The 23,408-nt window shown below is 28.9% G+C and overlaps 1 protein-coding gene across 3 annotated transcripts in view; it reads left to right on the top strand.

The window, feature by feature from the left end:
• The first annotated feature begins 3,117 nt into the window (after positions 1–3,117).
• Positions 3,118–23,408, top strand: part of LOC111640456 (type I inositol 1,4,5-trisphosphate 5-phosphatase-like) — a 78,181-nt gene continuing 57,890 nt past the window's right edge. For 2 of the 3 annotated variants that reach the window (XM_023386466.1, XM_023386465.1), the window contains exons 1-4: positions 3,118–3,225; positions 3,301–3,401; positions 7,506–7,593; positions 14,029–14,092. In XM_023386466.1, the coding sequence (XP_023242234.1) occupies positions 3,208–3,225; positions 3,301–3,401; positions 7,506–7,593; positions 14,029–14,092 (271 nt within the window). In that variant the 5' untranslated portion in view covers positions 3,118–3,207. The remainder of the gene's footprint in view (positions 3,226–3,300; positions 3,402–7,505; positions 7,594–14,028; positions 14,093–23,408) is intronic. The other variant, XM_023386464.1, reaches the window with a different exon arrangement.

The raw sequence follows: 23,408 nt of genomic DNA, 5'->3' as shown, positions 1-23,408 counted from the left end.
GTTATCGCCCACTTTGAGAAACGCTGATCTAGAGAAAGCTAATTAAAATAATAAATCTTCTGTAAGTTTTCACAATCCACTCATAATTTTTTTAAATGTTGGTATATGAAGAATTTTGCTAAATTAGATCTAACAAAATTTAGTATTTTTTTTTCTTTTTGTTGTTAGTAATCTATAAAATTAAAATATATTAACACCAGAAGAATTGAATAAACAAATCAAATAGAATATAAGAAACTAAATTTATAAAAAGTTAAATATATATTAATATATTTATCCAATATAAACAATTAGAAATATCCATCTTATAGAAATCCAGAATTATCAGAAAAACTGTCAATTTTTGAACTTGGTAGGATTTAGTATAGTTGTAGTTTGCCACATGGCCATTTTTTTTTTTGTTTCTGTGGTGTATGCATTGCATGATTGTCAGTTCCAGTGTGACTGCTGGCATATGCTGTGTTAAATACAGTGTCATTGTTTATTTTCCATTCTTTATTTTATATATTTAAGTATATATTTAGCATGTGTCCAGAAAGCCAGAAATCTGCACTGTTTCTAGTCTCAAGCTTGCTGGATATTTGGTCTGGTACTGTATCAGTCTTTCACAATTCTTTCAGAGAAACATCTTTTTTACATCTGCACTGTTAACCAGATATTGCACAAGTAATTGCAAATAATAAACTCTTAATGTTCCAATAATATCTTGATCCATTGGTTGCAATAGTAATATCAGAATTGTGGGAAGAAAAAGAATTTCTGAATATTAGATTCATAATCTGCATTATTAGATGAATGTTCAGGATTGTCACTTATTAATGTTGTCTTTGCAATATTGTTATCCTAAATATACTTCTTTATGAAAGTGAGAAATAGCTCTTGGTATAATCACCAAACACTTCTCTTATAACCCAAACCTGGAGATTTGGTTTACATAGACAAACAACACTCTTCAAGTTATCCTTTATGGCATGAGGGTTTACAGAATGATAAACTAATATTGGTTTCACTTTTATATTGCCAGTACAATTGCTTCTAATAAATAGAAATGAGACCAAAAATGTTTTAAATATAAAGCATTTTTGGCCTCATTTTGGACTATTCTTGGCATATGTGTAAATTGAATGCATTCAACTTACATGTGCACCAAAGATAGCTAAAATTGAGGATGAAAATGTTTTGTATTAAACAATTTTGGTAATTTTAATCAAGTTCCATTGATTTTTGACAAATTGGAGAATAACTCATCTTAAATATGTGCTGGAGTGAATGAAAGATTATTTATTTGAGATAACCTTAATGAGTTTTTTTATTAAACAAAAAAATTTCTTAAATAGTATGATGCCATGTTTCTCATATTTTCATAGTTAACTAGATAGGTACTGTACATGAATAATTTAGAAATATCTATAAGAAAAAATGTTTTGTTCAAAATGGGCTTTGAATTTGCAATTCATGCAAACTGAGCTAGCATATTATCAATAACACTGTGTAGATTTCCAAGCTAATTTTCATCTCAAGGTACAGTACATGTACTTTTTAAAATTAATGTACTGTACAGTACAGTCATATAGACTATATTGTTACACTTATCACAGATATTTCTTTCCAAATCCTCATTATTCAATAAATACATTTTTTTTCATAGTTGTACTATATGTAATTTTATTATAAACAGGAAAATCTTTTAAATGTTGTTGTTGTTTTTTTGTGTGTGTGTGTGTTTCTCCTGAGTAATGTTAATAAAAACATCCAACTTTATTCCTGATTATTTCATAAAAAAATAACGGCTTGATCAACAAGATATAAATAAATCAATAAANACACAAAAGCATTCAAAAGAAAAGTTATTATTATAAAGGTATCTTTTAATTATTTATTTAATTTAATACTTTAATTCAATTATTTTAAGTAATTTTAATTTAATTATTTAAAAATTTCGCGGCACTCTTGTGGTGTTCTTGTGGCACCCGCTTTGAGAACCACTGCTTTAGGACTATAATTATGCATGTAGTGTATGCCTGTGGTTAATGCTGTGCAGTAATTTGAGTGGTGTAACATGATATTAAATTTACAGCATGACAGACTACAACTCCAACACATTTTGTGGACCAATAAGGCACTGTTTTCCAACAAGTGAGTGCATAATTGTCAAAATTACACCACAATACCCAAGATATATGCAGTATCAAGTGTGTTTTACCCTAAATGTCTTATGTAGCTATTGTAAATCGCTTTATTTTTCTATTAAAGTTTATTGTTTTGTTAACCTGTCAACCTGTCATCATTTAGAGTGACGGACACCCTTTGACTTATTCATGACCATCCGTCTTCACTTTTTGCCCTCCTAGCCATCCAGTGACAATGTGAGCGGTCTTCGCTAGACCATTGCCAAGCGAAGGGGGTGTAAATCAGTAAATTTACCCCTCTGGCCTCTCACAACAATATGCTGTTTGACCATCTACATCTTTGTATTACTACTGAAGATGGTCATTTTGAACATGTTTTCTAACAAAGTAAAGTTTATTTTTGTATCAATTTCTGCAATTTTTTTCTTTGTTTTACAGTTAAAGTTATTTGTATGTTACTGTAAATTATTTTAAATTGATTCCCTCAGTTATTTTAGTGCCCAAAACAAGTATATGTGACATGAATACAATTGTGCAATACTGGAAAGTACTCTCTTGCTTCTGTACAGATGTTTAAGTGGACACACTGTATATTTGAAAGATAAGACATTGAATTAAGCTTTATGGAATTTAAATGATTTTAATAAAGTAATTAATAAATTTAATATAAGTGAAATGATCACTGTTAATAATCAAGCTATTATTATGCTGTTATTAATTACAGCATAATAATAGCTCAGTTATTAATAGCAATCATTTGGCTTAATATCAATACATTTGGATTTGTGATGATGTTGATTTATATAAATTTAACAGAATATACTTCCTTTTGTTTTTGCTAACTACTGTATATCAGATTTATTTTTTCAAATATTTTCATTTAAATTTTGCTTTGGAAACAGTTATTAAATATTTTGTGCACTTCTCAGTGTCTAATTTAAAAAACAAAAAAATGATTTTCTATAATTCAGAACATCAAGTTTTATTTATTAAACAAAAGACTACTTGAAATTATTGAAGACCTGATAGCTTTTCTTGTTTTGAAGAAAATAATTTTATTACAAAAAGACGAAGTAAAATGAAAATGTTCACTATTGTAAAATAATTTCGAAATTAACTCTACATTTCTTTTTAAATATAAGCTTATTTATTTACTTTACTTCTTTAATAGACAGTAAAACAGTTTCAACCATGGTTTTTGGCTCTACATTGTCAGGAAGTAGGAGGAAAGAATAATGAAGACTCTATGAGACATGTTGAAGATTTTGTAAGGTACGTTTCTTGAAATGTAAAATATACTTAAAAATTAGTTTTATATATACAGTGGGTGATCAGTTAACAAACAAATTGAATAACGAACACTTTTGTGAAAGATTTTTATGTTCGGACAACGAACACATGATTAGATAACAAACACCTCACAGAACAAACACAAGAAGAAGTGATGTAAAATAATGAATACCGATTTTAGGCAATAATTCAAAACTTTTTGGAGCGTGGGATACATTGACATCGATGCTCAACCTGGTATATACTGATCGGATAGTATTCTTCCAAACTTTGAAACTCTCCCTTGTAATTCCAGCCTTTTATTTTTCTGACAGAAACAATTCTTTTATAGTATTTGTGAGACTATCAGCTGGGCACTCGTTAAGTTTTTCATCAGTTTTTATTTTCGAACGGTGAGAGTATAATAGCAATGTTAGAGGTGGGCAGAAGATGTCTGATGTTGCTGGGCAGTATGGCTTGAACAGGTCCACAGTAGGCCACAGTTCAATCTTATTTAAGAAAGATACTGTATAATCAAGAAGACTCAAGCAGAGAAAAGAGTAACAAAAATCACATCTGAAATAAAGAACATTAAAGAGCTCATAATGAAACCTGATATGGATCTGACAACAGAAGAATACCAAAAAATCTTGAATGAAGAACACCAAGAAACTTGGCAATATATGTTTTCTTCTGAAAAAGAGGATTAATGCCGATATCTGCTATTAAAGATCTTTTGAAGAAGTGGAAGGATGTCAGAACAACAGTCTTAGTGGCATCCAAACCAGATTGAGGTTAATAGGCTTGGGGATCTTTATAATTACAATGATATTAATTACTTCTGAAAAATTCTGAAGAAGAGAGAGAAGTAATTAATGTTGGACAGATTCTTTAACCCACACAAATGGAAAAAACATGACTGATAAAAATGCAAGACTGTGTATATATGTATTTTTATTATTACACATAAACAAATGTAGTAAGAAAGTGTATAATTTTTTATCTTTGGGGGGTCTCCAGAATGGATTAATCAAATTCCAGTAGAAACCTATGGTAAATCAATAATTGGTTAACAAACAATTCAAATAGCAAACAAAGTCTTGGAACAAATTATGTTCATTAACCAATCACCCACTGTACTTACTTTTTATGTCATAACATTATGAATAAATATTCATTTAAGTATACCTAATGAGAAAATTACAATTAGCTGAAAATTATAATTTATTCCATTTTAAATGTTTTAAGTGATCCTTTCAGTGGCGTAATAAACACTAGTATTGTGTTTTATTCCAAAGACACATGGCAAATAAAACACAATACTAGTGTATTCTTTGGAATAAAACACAATACTAGTGTTTATTACGCCACAAATATAAAACAGGACACGGTTTCAAAAAGAAAATGATTTTTTCAGTTTTTGATTGACTGGAACTTTCATAGGGATAAAATTTAATTTTTTCTTTCTATGCAATTAGAAAAAGTATATTCAAATGCTATGTAATTTCAGGAGTTGCTCTCTCTTAATTCTGATTAAAGATTTCTTTTTTTATCTTGAAGTTTAAGGATGTTTGAGATTGATGATGAGATGGGACTAGCCCAAAAACCTTTAATTAGAATTAAAACAGAGTGACTCCTTAAATTATATAGCAAATGTTTGAATATAACATTCTTTTGAAACTGTCAACTTTATTATAGAAGAAAAAAATGTTTGCACAACATTATTGTTTATTGATTTCAAATGTAGTACAATTATTTTCCAGAATAATATATACTAGTATATTACTACTAATAACTGATGCTTGGTTTATGAAATTTCATAAAAATTTAGTGTTTTCAAATTGCTATATTTAAGTACATAATCTAAATAGTATAATTTTGTGTGGACCCTCACGAAATTGTTTCCATCCCAATATCAAATTATCAAGCAAGTGGTTAACACTATTTCAGTGAAAGAAGTGAAAGAGTACTGGATGTTCAGGATGATGTGATGGGATAAAATACTGTATGTGGGTGTGATACAGGCTCTGAAGCAGGCTTTGTTAAATAGGAAGCTATTTATTAGAGAGAGAGAGGCTTAAAAAATTTCTATGTTTTGAGTCATAAAAAGTTTTTTGTTTGGGCAGAAGATTCCTTTTCATCTTTGTCCTACATTATATGGTAGGACAATAGGTAGCCACCAACAAGAGAATCTGGTTGATAGGGAATACCAGTCCAAAATCTACTAGGCCTAGAGGAATGGTTTCTGGAAATAGTTGATTAAGGAGTCTGTCTGTCTAATAAGGAAACAGTGAATGAAACTTGGCAGTTATGTACACTCAGTCTGTGAGGAGTACCATACTTGATTCAGATCAGTGAGTGAGTCAATTAAGAGCAGTTGAAAGGAACAATTCATACAACAGTTGATTGAAGAAAAACATGGAATTTGAGAGAACTAATCCGAAGGAAACCTGTGAAAGGAACTAGTTTGAAATTATCCCAGGATATGTAATCAAAAAACTGAACAGTTAAAAACCTGTATCCTCGGGATATGGGTTTCTAACTGTTTGATCCTTTGATTACACATTCTGATTGGTCTTGTATCTGTTTTCAGCGTAATTTGAAACCACCTCAGGCCATGGGAGAGGTTGATGCCAACATTCAATGCAAAGTTCCAATCTTAATCAGAGATGATCTATCTCCAGTTAGGACTTATACTATGTTCGCACACAATCCACGACTCACTTCGATCTCAATTTACCTACAATCTGGATTGTGACCATCACTAGTCAAACGTCGTGCTGTTTGCACAGGCAGTCCGCTCGAGAAGAACCTGGCTATTACACGCGATGATAAAACCGACATAACTACGCGGTAAGTCACAAACACCAACAAACAAAATGGAAGTTTTGGTTAGAAATAAATACTTTTTCTTGCCATACATATAATAATAGACAGATGTTGTCATCTCTCCAGATGTCTTTCTTATTTCTCTGTTGATAGCCTGATATGTGTTCCGCAGCCATCTTGTATTTTTTCGCGCACGTGGGATTGTGGGATCTCTCTTATAACTGGATCTAGTTTTGAGAACTCTTTCCAGTCGATCGCGATTGAACCTCGTTTCAGTCGAGATTGAAACGGTCGAGAGCGTTCGCACCACAGAACTGGCTCCGACCTTAGTCACAATCTAGATCGAAATGCTCGGTGCGAATGGGGTATTACATTGCTTATCTCTGTCCTGATGTCATGTAAATGACAATTGAAATGTTTTGTCTCTTGGATTTTCTAAGTTAAAATTTTTTTGTGCTAATTTGGGTGAGAATTCAGATTTTCTCTGAACCTTTAAATTAAACATTTTGGAAAAGAATTTATTTTATTATTTAGATTGCTTTTTGTTTGTTGGCTTATTTCCTATGATTTGTGCTAGCATACCTTCCTATAGATGGACTTATTAAACTAGATAGCCATGGAACAGAATGACCTTGAGACAATTTAATATGAGTTGGCACCTTTCGCCTCCCTCTAGGACAAATTAATTAGTAATTAAAATTATCATCACTGGAAAATATCCTAGCAGTTTGTGTGGCTTTATTTTTTCTTATTTAATTTTTTAAAAATTCTTTTTATATGGAAAGTTAAACACCCAAAAACCCCTCATACATCTTCATCTTGTGCTAATTTTAATTAATGAACTTAGCACTAGATGATCTAGCCCTTCAGGCTAAAATACATAATTTAAAATAAAAAATTAGCTTTGTTTTTAGAGTATAAATAATCTAGTTTTAGATCATTTTAACATATTGTCCATACATTATTGAAAAATATTAGTCAAATGAAATTTATTTAATAATTAATATATGCAATTTATAAATTGCTTTCTGGATTTCATGAAATTTGGAGAATAACCTATAAATTGGAAAACTATTCAGAAAGCAAATTTAATATATTTTACATATTTATAAATGAAAACATTTTAAAGTAAATTTCAAAAACATCATTTGAATATTTGTTTTATTTATTATAATTATTTTTTCAGTTATGTTTCAAAATTTACAATTGAATTATAGAAATATAATGTAAATTACACTTAACATGTTTTAGTAATATATTCTGTTTTGAATTTTTCAGAATGTTAATGGCTAGTGAGGAATTAATGAATTATGGTCAAGTCAGAGTTTATTTGGATGAAGATTTCACTTGTACAGAAAAATTTACAGTAATTATATTTATTTACTGTCTTGATTCTACCACAAAATTCAAACTAATCTGGTAACAATTTAAAATAGTATATTATAGACTTGAATGCATTTTTTTTTGTTCATTACTTAGCAAACAAGATTTATTTGTATCAATATTGTGATGGCCTTTTAAATAATTGGTTTATATTTTTTTGATTAGTTTTAATTTTCAACAAATAAAATATCAAGAAATAACCCCACTGGACACTGAATGTAAATTACAAATATTACTTACAAAACCAAAAATCCAGCTCATAGATCAAAAAGTTGAAGGAAAGTGAATGTTTCCAATTACCTTGGGCAACCATTTTCAAGTTAAAAGAAAGGAAATGAAATAAGAGATGGAATGTTATAATTTAAAATATAAAAAAGAATGTCTGGTTGGCAGTTAATAGTCACATGGTTACATCAGGATGTAAAAGTAATAATAAAATTTTGAAAATTAGAAAGAATATTTGCAATCTATAATGCTTATCTACTAAGTATACTTAATGCAAATTTAAAGAACAAAACTTGATTTAGTTGAATTTATAGTACATCGAATAGTACAGTAGACCCCCCATAACACGGTAGATACGTTCCGTGTTTTATGAAATTCATGTTGTATGAGTCCTTAAATACATGAGCCAATCACAGCCCGGCAGTATGCAGTTTACGGACTACAGCTGTTTGAAAGGTTTTCTTCCATAAAATTAATCGATTCTAGACTAATTTGACTCAACATTTTTAAAACATGTATAATTTTTTGGTAATAATCCATATAAACTATGCTATAAACAAAAAATTGTAGGATTACTTACCGAGTATGCACTGTTTGACGACACCATTGCTTAAACTTGTTTTCATCACAGAGCGGCGCATCAAATGGGCGTGTGTGTTTCCTGATAAATTATTTTTATGCGAAAAATTTGCTGAACTTTGGAGACATCATTAATATAAATATAATTTTTATGGATGCTAAATAATAAATGGTTTTTAGTAGGTCTGCTGCTTGTTTAAACTCAACAGTTTGTGCAATATCCAGTATTGTCTAGATTTGACCAATCCTGTCTTGACATGAGTCGGCAATGACATTTTACAATCATACGAGTCTCTTTTAGCGTGTTTATACGAATACGATTGCAATTTTTTTGCCATTATGTACTAATTTGTATTATATGAACCCGTTTTATAGGGGTCTACTGTATTTAAAAAATAAATGAAGGATATAAGTTTCATATTCATCTACAGTACATATATGAGTTTATATGGATTTAACTAAATATAATTTTAAAAGTTTTTAAAATGTGATAATCTAATCAGTATATATTTGCATTTGATCATTATGTGAAATGGCTTGTTGCTCAGTTTTATCTAGTATCATCTCTTACTTATTTTAATGCTCATTTAACATCTTTCAAATGAGTATCTACAGATAATGTCAGAGATAAAAATAGCAAAAATTTTTTTCTTTCATGCTTACAATCAAACATTGCAATTTTTAAACATGTTTTGGATATGACAGGAAGTATCTGTATTTTGTTTCTTCTTAAAAAAATAATAATTGAAACATTGAAGTATAATCTGGATAAATACATAATAACTTTAACTATTCATTTTCTTTAAAATCAGTTTCATATATTTATACTTAAAATATTTATATTTTAAGATATTCTATAAATTGTTTAAAATAAATTTTAAGTTTTTATTACATTTGATTTAAATATCTCTTTAAAGTCTAATCTTTAACATTCTAGCAACTAATATTTGTAACTTAGATTGTTTCTGTATTTGTTTGAATTTTGTAAAGGAAAGGAATGTAAGGAATGTCCGATTTTATTTTTATTTAAAATTTTATTAAACATTTTTGGAATATTTTTTAAAAATTAATAGATTGGAAAAATGATAGAAAAAAAGAACATCAACAAATACATGTGTTATTTAATTAAAAAAATGTGTTTGATTAATCATCAGGAAAATGTAGAATAAAGTAATAAATTAATTAATGTAACTAGCAACACAGAATACTTTATGTACTTTCCAGCAAATTATTCTTTAATCAAACTAATGTTTTTGGCTTTATTAATAAGCCTTCATCAGGTTTTTTGAAATGAGATTCAATTTGGCATGACTCTATTACTAACAGGAAAAGTATGATGTACAGGAACAAGCTACTACTAATTTGAGGTGGAGTGTGTATATTTTAAAATTAAAAATGATTAAAAATTGCAGCCCTTCATTGTAACAATGTCACAATAAATAATTGCTCGTAGTTATAGTCCACCTCATCTTCCTAACCAGCATTAGGTTTCTACTTCCATTTGTCCACACCCAAACTTGGCTCATTAACAGGGTAAAATACATTAACATTCTTTTAACTTCACCCACTGTTAAATGTGCATTGATTAATTCAGCAGATTCTTGTTTACAGTAATATTTGTAAATTGTAAAATTTGTCAATATGCTAGAGAGAGGAATTTCAGGTGGAGGGAACACTTTAAAAACTATGAATCTTTGGTATTTAAATAAGTATGTAATAATAAAAAAAAAAATTATTATTTTTGGTTTTTCTTAATTCATCTCATATTAAATAGAATGTTGAATACATTAAATAAGAATAATTCTTTTAAATTTAAATTATAATTTATAAGGTGATAAATAAAAGTTAAATTAATTTAAGTAAACATAAATATACAATTGGCCAATTATTTCTCAATAAAAGTTCTTGTTTATTTTCTGAACTAATATTATGTGTTAATTTAAAAACAAATGATGTACTAAAATCATTCAAAGATTATGTAATATGTTACACAATAATCTTTCACATATTAAATAAAAATAAGTTTTTATCTACATATTTGATGAAATATAAATTATCAATATGTAATTTCCTAATATGCAATATTAAGAACAAATAATTGTTTTGTATGCATATTATTTGGCCTAAGATAATTTTTTTAAGTACATCCTTTAGCTACTTTTCAAAGTAATAATTATAATTCTGCCATCTTATATTTTTAACTGATATTTACATAACACAGTAAAGTCTCATTCCTGATGCATTACATTTTACAATTAAATATTTATTTGTTTATGATAATATAAATTAATTTGTAAGTAAATGTTAAAAATCTAAATTTCATATTTAAACTTTTTATTCCCTTCTGGTATATTTCTGGAAATGGTTAGTAAATATTTCAAACAGAGAATTTGAAAAATTTTTTTATCCTCATGATGTTCTTTATAACATTTTTCCAATTTTATGGAATCATTTAAATTCAATTTTCAAATTCAAGTATCTTTTGGAAATATTTTCTATTCAGATTTTTTTAATTATCATTAATTATCTGTTAGTTTATTTCTCAGCTATATTTTATTTAATATATAATTTCTGTTTCTATTCATATACACTGTTAATTTTAGTTCTAAAATAAATGTCTTATTTTGAAATTGTATAATACAAGATTTAAATTGTGTATCCTCTCTATCTAATTTATGTAGTGGGATTAATTTGTTTTAAAATTATATCAAAGTTTATTAGAGGTTGGGAACCAAGAATTCCCTTTCATAAACTCTGGGGGACAAAATATGAAATGCTCTGTTCTATTTGAGAAAATTTCTGCTTAAATTTTCCAGTAATTGATTCCAGTAAACAAATCATTTGTGGATTTTTTAACTAAATATTTCGTGTAATGTGTTTAAAATACTGGTTCATTGATTAAAAAACAAACTTTTAATATTACAGAAACTGTTAGGTGTAAACTTCCCAAATTAACACAATTTTTTAAATGAAACTTTACACTGAAACTATCTTTTTATGAATAATATTTTTCGATATAGTATCTAGAGCAGTGATTCTCAAACTTTTTTGATCCACCGCCCCCTTTGTTCCATAAAGTTATACCCAACGCCCCCTAACCCATTTTCTCTTGTGTGAGAAAGGATTGGAAATATTCTTAGGAAAACTTTTCTATGAATCTCACACTTTGTGCCCTTACTGTACATTGTTCACAACATCTGGAAACCATTAAACACAATGTTTCCTCTTATCAGCCCCAATTTTGCCTTTGGTCACCGTTCAATACCCTGCCTCCAGCGCCCCCTAGATCTACTCATCGCCCACAAGGGGGCGTTATTGCCCACTTTGAGAAACGCTGAGCTAAAATATAAGTCAATGTGTTAGAAATATTCAAGTTATGACCTTCAATAAAAAATAAATAAAATGTGAACATTTTATATATATTCCGTCAGATTTTTATATATAGAATTTGTCTGCCGTCGCCCCTCTAGATTTCCTTAACGCCCCCCCAATTTCCTTTGAGCCTTTTACTGCCCCCTGAAAGCCTCCAGTGCCCACAAGGGGGCGTTATCGCCCACTTTGAGAAACGCTGATCTAGAGAAAGCTAATTAAAATAATAAATCTTCTGTAAGTTTTCACAATCCACTCATAATTTTTTTAAATGTTGGTATATGAAGAATTTTGCTAAATTAGATCTAACAAAATTTAGTATTTTTTTTTCTTTTTGTTGTTAGTAATCTATAAAATTAAAATATATTAACACCAGAAGAATTGAATAAACAAATCAAATAGAATATAAGAAACTAAATTTATAAAAAGTTAAATATATATTAATATATTTATCCAATATAAACAATTAGAAATATCCATCTTATAGAAATCCAGAATTATCAGAAAAACTGTCAATTTTTGAACTTGGTAGGATTTAGTATAGTTGTAGTTTGCCACATGGCCATTTTTTTTTTTGTTTCTGTGGTGTATGCATTGCATGATTGTCAGTTCCAGTGTGACTGCTGGCATATGCTGTGTTAAATACAGTGTCATTGTTTATTTTCCATTCTTTATTTTATATATTTAAGTATATATTTAGCATGTGTCCAGAAAGCCAGAAATCTGCACTGTTTCTAGTCTCAAGCTTGCTGGATATTTGGTCTGGTACTGTATCAGTCTTTCACAATTCTTTCAGAGAAACATCTTTTTTACATCTGCACTGTTAACCAGATATTGCACAAGTAATTGCAAATAATAAACTCTTAATGTTCCAATAATATCTTGATCCATTGGTTGCAATAGTAATATCAGAATTGTGGGAAGAAAAAGAATTTCTGAATATTAGATTCATAATCTGCATTATTAGATGAATGTTCAGGATTGTCACTTATTAATGTTGTCTTTGCAATATTGTTATCCTAAATATACTTCTTTATGAAAGTGAGAAATAGCTCTTGGTATAATCACCAAACACTTCTCTTATAACCCAAACCTGGAGATTTGGTTTACATAGACAAACAACACTCTTCAAGTTATCCTTTATGGCATGAGGGTTTACAGAATGATAAACTAATATTGGTTTCACTTTTATATTGCCAGTACAATTGCTTCTAATAAATAGAAATGAGACCAAAAATGTTTTAAATATAAAGCATTTTTGGCCTCATTTTGGACTATTCTTGGCATATGTGTAAATTGAATGCATTCAACTTACATGTGCACCAAAGATAGCTAAAATTGAGGATGAAAATGTTTTGTATTAAACAATTTTGGTAATTTTAATCAAGTTCCATTGATTTTTGACAAATTGGAGAATAACTCATCTTAAATATGTGCTGGAGTGAATGAAAGATTATTTATTTGAGATAACCTTAATGAGTTTTTTTATTAAACAAAAAAATTTCTTAAATAGTATGATGCCATGTTTCTCATATTTTCATAGTTAACTAGATAGGTACTGTACATGAATAATTTAGAAATATCTATAAGAAAAAATGTTTTGTTCAAAATGGGCTTTGAATTTGCAATTCATGCAAACTGAGCTAGCATATTATCAATAACACTGTGTAGATTTCCAAGCTAATTTTCATCTCAAGGTACAGTACATGTACTTTTTAAAATTAATGTACTGTACAGTACAGTCATATAGACTATATTGTTACACTTATCACAGATATTTCTTTCCAAATCCTCATTATTCAATAAATACATTTTTTTTCATAGTTGTACTATATGTAATTTTATTATAAACAGGAAAATCTTTTAAATGTTGTTGTTGTTTTTTTGTGTGTGTGTGTGTTTCTCCTGAGTAATGTTAATAAAAACATCCAACTTTATTCCTGATTATTTCATAAAAAAATAACGGCTTGATCAACAAGATATAAATAAATCAATAAATAAAATTCTAAAGAAATTGTTTTTGTATTTTAAATAAAATAATTTCATATTTTTGCAATGACACAGTCCATTTCCAAGGAAAGAAAATATTAAATATTTGGGAGTCCCAACCTCTATCTGCCATTTTATTTTTCTGTATTATGTGTATTTTGAAACTTAACTATACATATATACAACTAACTTAATTTATTAATATTTATTTATTTGCTTAGAATATTTATAACCTTAAGATATAAATATTTTTTAGGCTTTAGGTAGCCTTTACTTTATCCATAACAATGTCAAAAATGTGGAAATTTGGGATTTCAAAGGTATTATTTTTTCCTGTTTCCTTTTATTAAGAAAGATGAATTAATACATTTTGAATATAATAAATTATTTAAAGTTAAAGTATTATAATGTTATACTTTATTTATATTTTGAAAATTAATATTTTCTAAATTTGAAATATTCTATTGATGATTGTCAAGAATTATATTTTCATATTTTATTAAATCTTGTAGGAATTTCAGTATATAATTTGATACTTGATAAAAATCTATCATTATTACATGTTTAACACCTATTAAGTAAACTTACGGATTTACATTCTAATACTATAATAATTTAATTGATGATTGCTTGATGCATCAGCTTATAGGTTTTTCTGGAAGACAGTGATAGTAAGAATTGTAGCATTGGCTTTCCTGTCATATAAGTGAGTACCGAGAAGTAATAGCTGCAATGTCGAGTTGGGAACAAACTGCTTGGAACAATCAATTTCTTTCCGGCATCAGTCAACAATATTGACTATGCTGGTCATTATGTGTGGAGGATCATGATTATTGGCATGGCAATTGTAGAGAAAGTTGACAGTTGTATAACATTGGCAACAATTAGAGTTGATACAATCACTGAGGATGATTATGATGGCTTAACAGCTTTGAACCTACTGAGATAGTCCCTACAGTCAGTGAGAGCATGGGTTCTTTCTAGAAAGTCTCTACTGAGGATCAAGTTATGATTGCAGTGTTTGAAAATACAAACCTAACAGGCCTGATCAAAGAGTTCACTTATAATCTGACATTTCACTGGACAAGGACACTTAATCTTATTCTTTCTATAATGGAAATATTTGGTGATGTTTCAGTTAGAACTTTTGCAGTTTCAGTAGAGTTCATTAAGAATAAATGAAATGGAAGCTCTTGTATCACTAAGGCTCTATACCTCTATGGAGTCAAAGACAACACACACAAGTCCGTGGTAAAGGAGTGAAATGACAGCAGTCAGAAGATTTTGTCAGAGTAAGCCATCCCTATCTCTAGAGTGCCTGACAGCCGACAGTTGGGCAATCAAGTGATAGCAGCCGATTCTAGACTGTGATGGCAAGAGGAGGAATAGTGTGATCAGTGATTACTTCTTGAATTTTGTGAAGAAGGTGGAGGAGTTTTGGTACTCATTAGAAGGCTCTTCCAGCATCACTGGGCAGCTGGCCTCAGTGTCTCCTAGTAACAAGGAGCATCATAAATCTAAACTGAAACTTTTTTCTTTTAGAAAATTCTTTTTTATTCTCTGAAGAAAATTCCAAATTTCATTGCAGTTCATCAGAGAAACTTGCAGTCTTGACATTTTAAACTTTTTTATATAATGCAATTATAGATAACACAGTATTCAGTTACAATAGAATTTATCATTGAATGAATTATATTTTAACATAATTATTATTAAATTATGTTACAGATCTTTATTTTACATTTGAGTTTTGTGAATTCCATTACTATTGTGGTCATGATTTGACATTTTTATCTAATTCATTAAATATAATATTTCTTCAAATATAGATAGATTTACTTTGTAAATAAGATGATAAAAGAGTTTTTTATTATCTTTTTTTAGTACGGGATTCTGAAAACAAGCTAATACTGTACTATGAAGAATCAAAGAAAATTTGTTATTACTTAAATTCAAATCACCAAATTCTTGTCATAAGAATAAAGAAAAATATTTGAGTGTTTGATTCATTTTTTGATATGACATCATCTACCTTTTTTTAATGAAAATTTTAAGTAATAACTGAAATTTTCTTGTTTCTCCTAATCAAAATCAAGTAATAATTTGTTCAAAATGCTGCTTTTTCAGATAGTGTTAAATAATATAATAATGTTGCTAAAGTTATACAATGGGACATGGGTTCTTATAAGTTCTAAAGAATATTATACTGAAAACACTTGAATTAATTGAAAAAATTTGAATTATAACTTTTCCATCTTTTGATTTGAAGATTGCTTTTATTCATTTTTATTAGAATTTGCATTTGTTTATATAATTTTTATTTTCAGATAAAATGCAAAAAGATTGCTTCTACAAATTTTAAGTAGATAATTCTCTTATTTGTCAAATGAAGTATTTAAAATATTTCTTCAACTTCTAAGTCTTCAGAATTTGAAAAATTGCTAGAGATGCAATGAAAATAATGTATCTTTAGGTACTGAAATGTTCAATTAAATATGAAACTATTAGTCTTTTATTGAAATGAATAATTGTATTGAAAACTACTGTAATTACTAATGTGAGGTAGCAGAAATCACTATATTCGAACTAGACTTTAATATTAATATTGTTTGAGTTACATAACAATTGTTGTTCGTAGCTACCTGAAAGTCTTCCATTACATTTTCTCGAAGGCTTGTTAAAAGATCACAATGCTTTTTCATGATCTTTTAACTTCTGGACGGCCGATATCGTCCATGAATATCACAAAAGATGGCCGGAAAAAAGTCAGTCATCGTTCGTCCCTCTGTCAAAGGAAACCCGCACCGATTACACCAGGAATATTGTTGACCTTGTGCCATCATTGTGCTAGTAGATATTATATTGGTACTAATCACCATCGGAACTATTATCTAACAATGAGAGCTCCATCACCTTTTATCACCAGGTATTTATGCAACTCGCGCTCATTATGTGAACTCTTTCTCTCAGCAACAAACTTTAGAACCTCTGTATCTTATCCAATTTATTTTTAATTAAATCCTTGTTAAGTGTTATTGTAGTTCGAGTCTCTTCCATATGCTGTCTCTCGATCGGCTGACATTATGAATCCGTCTGTCCACTTATGGGACCGCTCGCGCGATGGTGTGATGTAGTAATTGCCGTCTCGGCTTCCGTGTTCCGATAAACACGGTGGTGTCAATCCTGACAAAGCACTAAAGAGGTGCCGATCCGAAAGGTCACACTAATTTATAACAAGATGTAAAATATGTATATTAGAATTATTGAAATTAAATGTATGTTTTAGTTGAGAGGGGGAAAAACCTTATGCAAATTTTATATTACTGAACATAAAATGTTTCTAAACATGTGAATCAATTCATAATGTATTTACGTTGTTCTAAACTTTTTTGAATTCTTTTTATTATATAATTACATTGACAGTTCTATATAAAATACTCCTAGAAAATTTCAGTTATCTTCTATTATTGATTTTAAAACTATTTCATATATGTGGTACAATCCAAAAGTTTGGGGACTACAGTAATGTATGACAACAAAAGCATGTATTTGAAGTTACAGCGTATAAAATTGATTCTATCAAACCTTTCCTACGTGTTCAGATTGATTTTGCCCATGTCACATGATTAAACCGCAAGCGCTGTTGTTTTCTTACGGAGATAATTACCTTTCTTTTGCGACGTAATAAAAATGGAGTTTCAAGAACAGCGCTGCAACATAAAATTTTGTCAGTGTTTAGGTAAAACACCTACGGAGACTTTAAAATTGCTAAGAAAGGTGTACAGTGATTTTCCATGGCGAACTCAAAGGTGTACAAATGTCATCGGAGTTTTAAAGAGGGCTGAGAATCCATCGCAGACGATGAACGCTCTGGCCGACCTTCGACTTCACGGAACGAGGAAAATGTTGAGTTGGTCTCTCAATATGTTTGCAAAGATCATTGCCAAACCCTTGAAAAAATTGCTGCGGCTACTCGGTTATCAAAGACTAGTTGCCAAAGACTAGTTTTAACGGAAAATCTTAACAGGCACCAAGCAAAGGATAAGGCATGATGGAGGTGTTTTTTGATTCTCAAGGAATTGTTCATTCAGAATTTATTCCCGGAGGCAGAACAGTAAACAAGGAGCATTATCTAGACATTTTATGTCGTTTGAGGGAATTCATTTGTCGTAAATGGCCACAGATCTGGCAAAGTGGAGACTGGTACCTTCTGCATGACAACTCAAATTAACGTGCTTCCACACCCCGTCTATTCACCAGACTTAGCCCCGTGTGATTTTTATTTGTTTCCATCAATGAAAAAGCATTTGCAGGGATGTTGTTTTGTGTCATCAGATGAGGTGAGAGCAGCATCGNAAACCCCCCCTAACCCATTTTCTCTTGTGTGAGAAAGGATTGGAAATATTCTTAGGAAAACTTTTCTATGAATCTCACACTTTGTGCCCTTACTGTACATTGTTCACAACATCTGGAAACCATTAAACACAATGTTTCCTCTTATCAGCCCCAATTTTGCCTTTGGTCACCGTTCAATACCCTGCCTCCAGCGCCCCCTAGATCTACTCATCGCCCACAAGGGGGCGTTATTGCCCACTTTGAGAAACGCTGAGCTAAAATATAAGTCAATGTGTTAGAAATATTCAAGTTATGACCTTCAATAAAAAATAAATAAAATGTGAACATTTTATATATATTCCGTCAGATTTTTATATATAGAATTTGTCTGCCGTCGCCCCTCTAGATTTCCTTAACGCCCCCCCCAATTTCCTTTGAGCCTTTTACTGCCCCCTGAAAGCCTCCAGTGCCCACAAGGGGGCGTTATCGCCCACTTTGAGAAACGCTGATCTAGAGAAAGCTAATTAAAATAATAAATCTTCTGTAAGTTTTCACAATCCACTCATAATTTTTTTAAATGTTGGTATATGAAGAATTTTGCTAAATTAGATCTAACAAAATTTAGTATTTTTTTTTCTTTTTGTTGTCTTAAAAGGTAATGTTTTAAAATAAATTTTAAGTACATTTTCATTTAAAGAAAAAAAAAAATCCTTGTACTTGAAGTTCATTTAAACAGTTTGTGTTGGTTAAAATGTGAAATGTAAATTCATTTTTTAGTTAAGTTAATAATTGATTTATCTATGTTTCTTTAATTTAAAAAAATTTGTGCTAATTAAATCATATTTTGTCAATTGGGCATTCTAGCTAGTATACCTATCCTAAATCATTTATTTTATGGGCCCTATATATTTAAATAATAAAATAGGGTAGATTAGTGATTCAAAGTAAGATTGTTGTTTTTATAGTGAATTAAGTCTAAAAGTTCTCAAAAGAAGTTATGGATCAATTGGAAGCAATTTGAAATTTATATATCATTATATGAAAGTGTGTATTCTTTTAACCAACAAAACTGAATCTCTTAAATTCTGGGACTACACAAAACTGAATCTGTTAAGCCACAAAAATGGGATCAATATTGAAAATCTTATAATTTATTTTCTTAAGTTTTTGTGCTGTTTATTAATTCTGGGCCTTAGTTCATTGGCTTATGAATCTGTGTAATGCTGTCACAGTAGTTGCCAACCATCAGACTTTTTGACATCTGTAAACCTTCACATTTGCACCACTTACAGTAAATATTGGCCCTTTTCATTTGTTTTCCCTTAAAATTGTACAACAATAATAATTGATAATAAAATAGTAAAATTGTACAATAATTTCTTCATAGCATGTACCGTACCAGATGAGACAGAAATGATCTTTCTACATAAAGTTCTTTTTTCAGTTTTGCCTCTAAAAATTAAATTTTTCACTATATTGGCCTCATGGTGGCATCTAGCAAGTTCTGTTGGTATCAATGCACGATCATGCCTGAATCTGCTTTCACCATTGGCAGATTTGCTACTTTATACCAATTTTGGAGCAAAAAGTCATTTGGCCTTTTGGGCTACTTTTTAGGGTACAAATGGCTATTTTTTAGTGTTAAAATTTATTTCTTTATGCAATAGTGTTGACATTATGGATTAAGCAATGTTTAAAATAGTAACATTTTATTACACTTAAATATGGTGTGTAATATATATATACAGTGAAATGTTGGTATAACAATTGTAGGGACTGACAAAATATTTTCCGTAAAATGAAATTTGGTTATAATGAAATATAGTAAAAAAATGCAAGTATAATGATGATTATTATTCACAATAAAAAATAGTTGCATTTTTTAAAATACTTTTTATTTCAAAATGTAATTTACCACAGTTGCTATCTATCTGAAACAAAATTTTACTTTATCACATAATTTAAATTACTTCAGCAGCTTATTTGAATAAGCAAATAATATATTGTGGCTTATTTTTGTATTTATTTCTTCTGTTATTTTCCTGTTACAGTTTAAAGTTGAACATTAATAAAATTGTATAATTATTTCAAATTAAGTACTGTATTAATATTTTAAAATTGTAATACAGTAGAACCTCGAAAACTCGGCCTAATCTGGACCGAAGGGTGGCCGAGTTTGTGAAAATGCCGGGTTATCGGGAATGGGGTTAAAAAAATAAGTACGAGTGTTTCCTCAGAAAATAATGTACTGTACTTGTATGTATTGTTTACTTGAGAATATAACAGAGAATAAACTGCCCAAATACTCTTAAACAAAGGAAAAGTACGTCCTTTATGAAGGCATAGCGCCTTTACTACATGAAAATGAAAATTAATGAAAACACTGTGTACAGTAATTTACCTGATAAGACAGACCTCAGAAAAATACTTTATGAGAGCTTTTATACTTTTATAAAGCTGTCTATAATGAAAATTAATTAACTAAGGATTTTTTTGCCCTGCCAGGGTGTGGCCGAGTTATCCGGAGTGGCGGGTTATCGAGAGCCGAGTTTTCGAGGTTCTACTGTATTTTAAGGACTTTAAAGCTAAATAATTAACATATTGAAGAATAGATATACAACATGCAATGGCTGAATTAAACTGTTTAGAAATTTTATTGTTAAACAACTACAAACTTTAAGTCAGTATCCAAACTAAAGTTTACAATTTGAAAAATTTTTAAAAATTTCTAAATGAATTTTTAAAATTATCTTCAGAAATTTCTGCACTCAAGCATTATTTCGTAGTCATAGCTTACACTAAAATATAGTTTAAAAGGAATGTGTTTCTTACACCGTGATTTAATAAACTTTTTGAAAGCATACGATTAGATAAGAGATTATGTAATTTTTATATAATCATTTTCATAATCTACAAAGTTGAAAAGTTAGTGAAAATCAGAAAGTCAAGATTATTTATGAGTCATAAATATGTAGTGTACTATGTAACTTATTCAAAATAAAAATGCTATAAATCTAGCAACAACTTTGTTATTGCTGAATTTAAAGATTTCTGTTTCGAATCAGTTGAAATTTGTTCAGTTGATCAGCTTTTTGTTTGGATTATTGCAGTTTTTTCTATAACGAATTGATGACCTCTACTAGGGTTGGATCAGTATGGATAAATGCTAGATTTACACAATCTATCCACACAACATTACAATGTTCCAAATCAAATGCATAGTTTTCATTATGAAATAACCAAATGGAAGTACAATAAAGAATTATCATAGTTCTAGAAAACTAAGACTACAAGATGTCAAAAATTCTGGAATTGATGAAAAGCCCTGAAAAATTGATATTTAATTATAGATTAAAAAGCTTCTCACATTATAAAAGAAAAAGAATGAAGACTAATGTTAGATTGAGTAGTCTGGTATTCTGATAATATCATTATTTAAAATGTATTATATAGTATATAAATAACAAATAATTTTTTCTAATTTCACTTAACTATTTTAAAAAACGAAGTGAATTAATATTTAAATAAATATTTGTAGACATATGAAGTTCTTTTTATATAATCTGAATGAGAGTCATAATAGAATAAGATTTTTTTATTTTTAAATCTAGTAAATCTAGAATTTTTAAGCAAAAAGTATTGAAATTTGACAGAAAGACTATTAACCCATATTTATATATAATCTAATCATTTTCTAGAGCTAAAATTTCAATTTTCTTAACTTGACTTTCTGATTTTCACTAACTTTTCACCTTTGTAGATTATGAAAATTATGTAATTTTTATATAATTATCTTTTATCTCATTTTATGCTTTTAAAAATCAAAAAACATTTTAAAATTGAAATTTTAAAATGTGTTTTGAGTAACTATCACTTTAAAAAAGCTGAAAACAGATTTTATTAATCAAACAGAATTATTCATAACTAGTTACTTGTAGCGATAACTTACAAAAAATACAACCTTTACCAAACACTCCTTTTAATCATTGAAATGAAATGCTTTTGACTGTTCTTGCAGCCATCATCGGGATATTAGAATATTCTATTTCATTATGATATAAATGTAAATTCTCCATGCAAGAAAAAATAAACAAACATATAGAAGAAAAATAAATAAATAAAATATATCAATATAACATTAAAAATACATGTGACAAAGAACAGTTTATTCCATCTCCATGTCCAATCACCAGGAACAGTTTTTTTTTTACAGAGATGACCTTTTCTTGGAGGCTATGTATCTGCAAAAGTATGCAAAACAGTTTAAAACATTCTCTGGCAATAAACCAAAAATTAAAAATACAGAGGATGTTTTAAATCATTTTGCATACTTTTGCAGAGACATAGCCTTTAAGAAAAGTTTCTCTGTAAAGGAAGACTGTTCCTGGTGATTGGACATGGAGATGTGAAGATGAACTTAGCTTATTCTATGTATTTTTAATGTGTAAAATACTATCAGTTGTTTTAATTGAAAACTATGTCAATATAAGTTTGTAGAACACATAAGTAGAAGTAAAAAAAAATGCTAGATGAGGCATTTCATATGTAATCTTAAACAATATATTTCCATGTTGTTAATAAGCATTATGCATCTTTTTGGTTGCTTTGAGAGATCGCTATTTGTATTTATTTTTTCTTGCACTAAGAATTTACATTTATATTTAAATGACAGTTGTTTTCCATTTATTTTTGTTCCACAAATTAAATTGAAATGATTACTATATTCGATTTCTATCATATTGGAATAGAATATTCTCATATCCTGATGATGGCTACAAGAACAAGCTGATAACATTTGATTTCAATAATTAAATATTGCTGGTAAAGGTTTTATTCTATTTATCACTGTCAATTGAATTGTAAACTAGAGCTATATTTTTATTATTATTCAATAATAAAAAATGCCCACTGAAACAAATTAAACAATGAATTCATACATTCAATAATGAAGAATAATAACCAATTAAAATATATAGTTAAAAAATTAGAGTTATAATCATAATCTGTGAAACTTGACACTATATTTTAACATAATCTGTATAATTGCTAATTGAAGAAACCAAAAATTTTAAAATTGAAGTACCCTCACTCAGCATAAGTAAATAAAAAAAACATAACACCTTAATTTGCTGAGAAAATTTATTGAAGAAGCAAACGTTTTCAGCCATATCTGTTGGCCATCATCAGGCTAAGATGTTTGAATTTAAACAAAATAGAACAACAAAAATTTAAATATGAATAAAATAACGACTGAAATATATATATATATAAAAAGAGCTTCTAATTTAAAATATATAATTA

Source organism: Centruroides sculpturatus, unplaced genomic scaffold (genome assembly GCF_000671375.1).
Source record: "Centruroides sculpturatus isolate CEXI.00-Female unplaced genomic scaffold, Cexi_2.0 scaffold1437, whole genome shotgun sequence".
NCBI classification, from domain to species: Eukaryota; Metazoa; Arthropoda; class Arachnida; order Scorpiones; family Buthidae; genus Centruroides; species Centruroides sculpturatus.
This window is presented reverse-complemented; position numbering and strand designations above follow the sequence as displayed.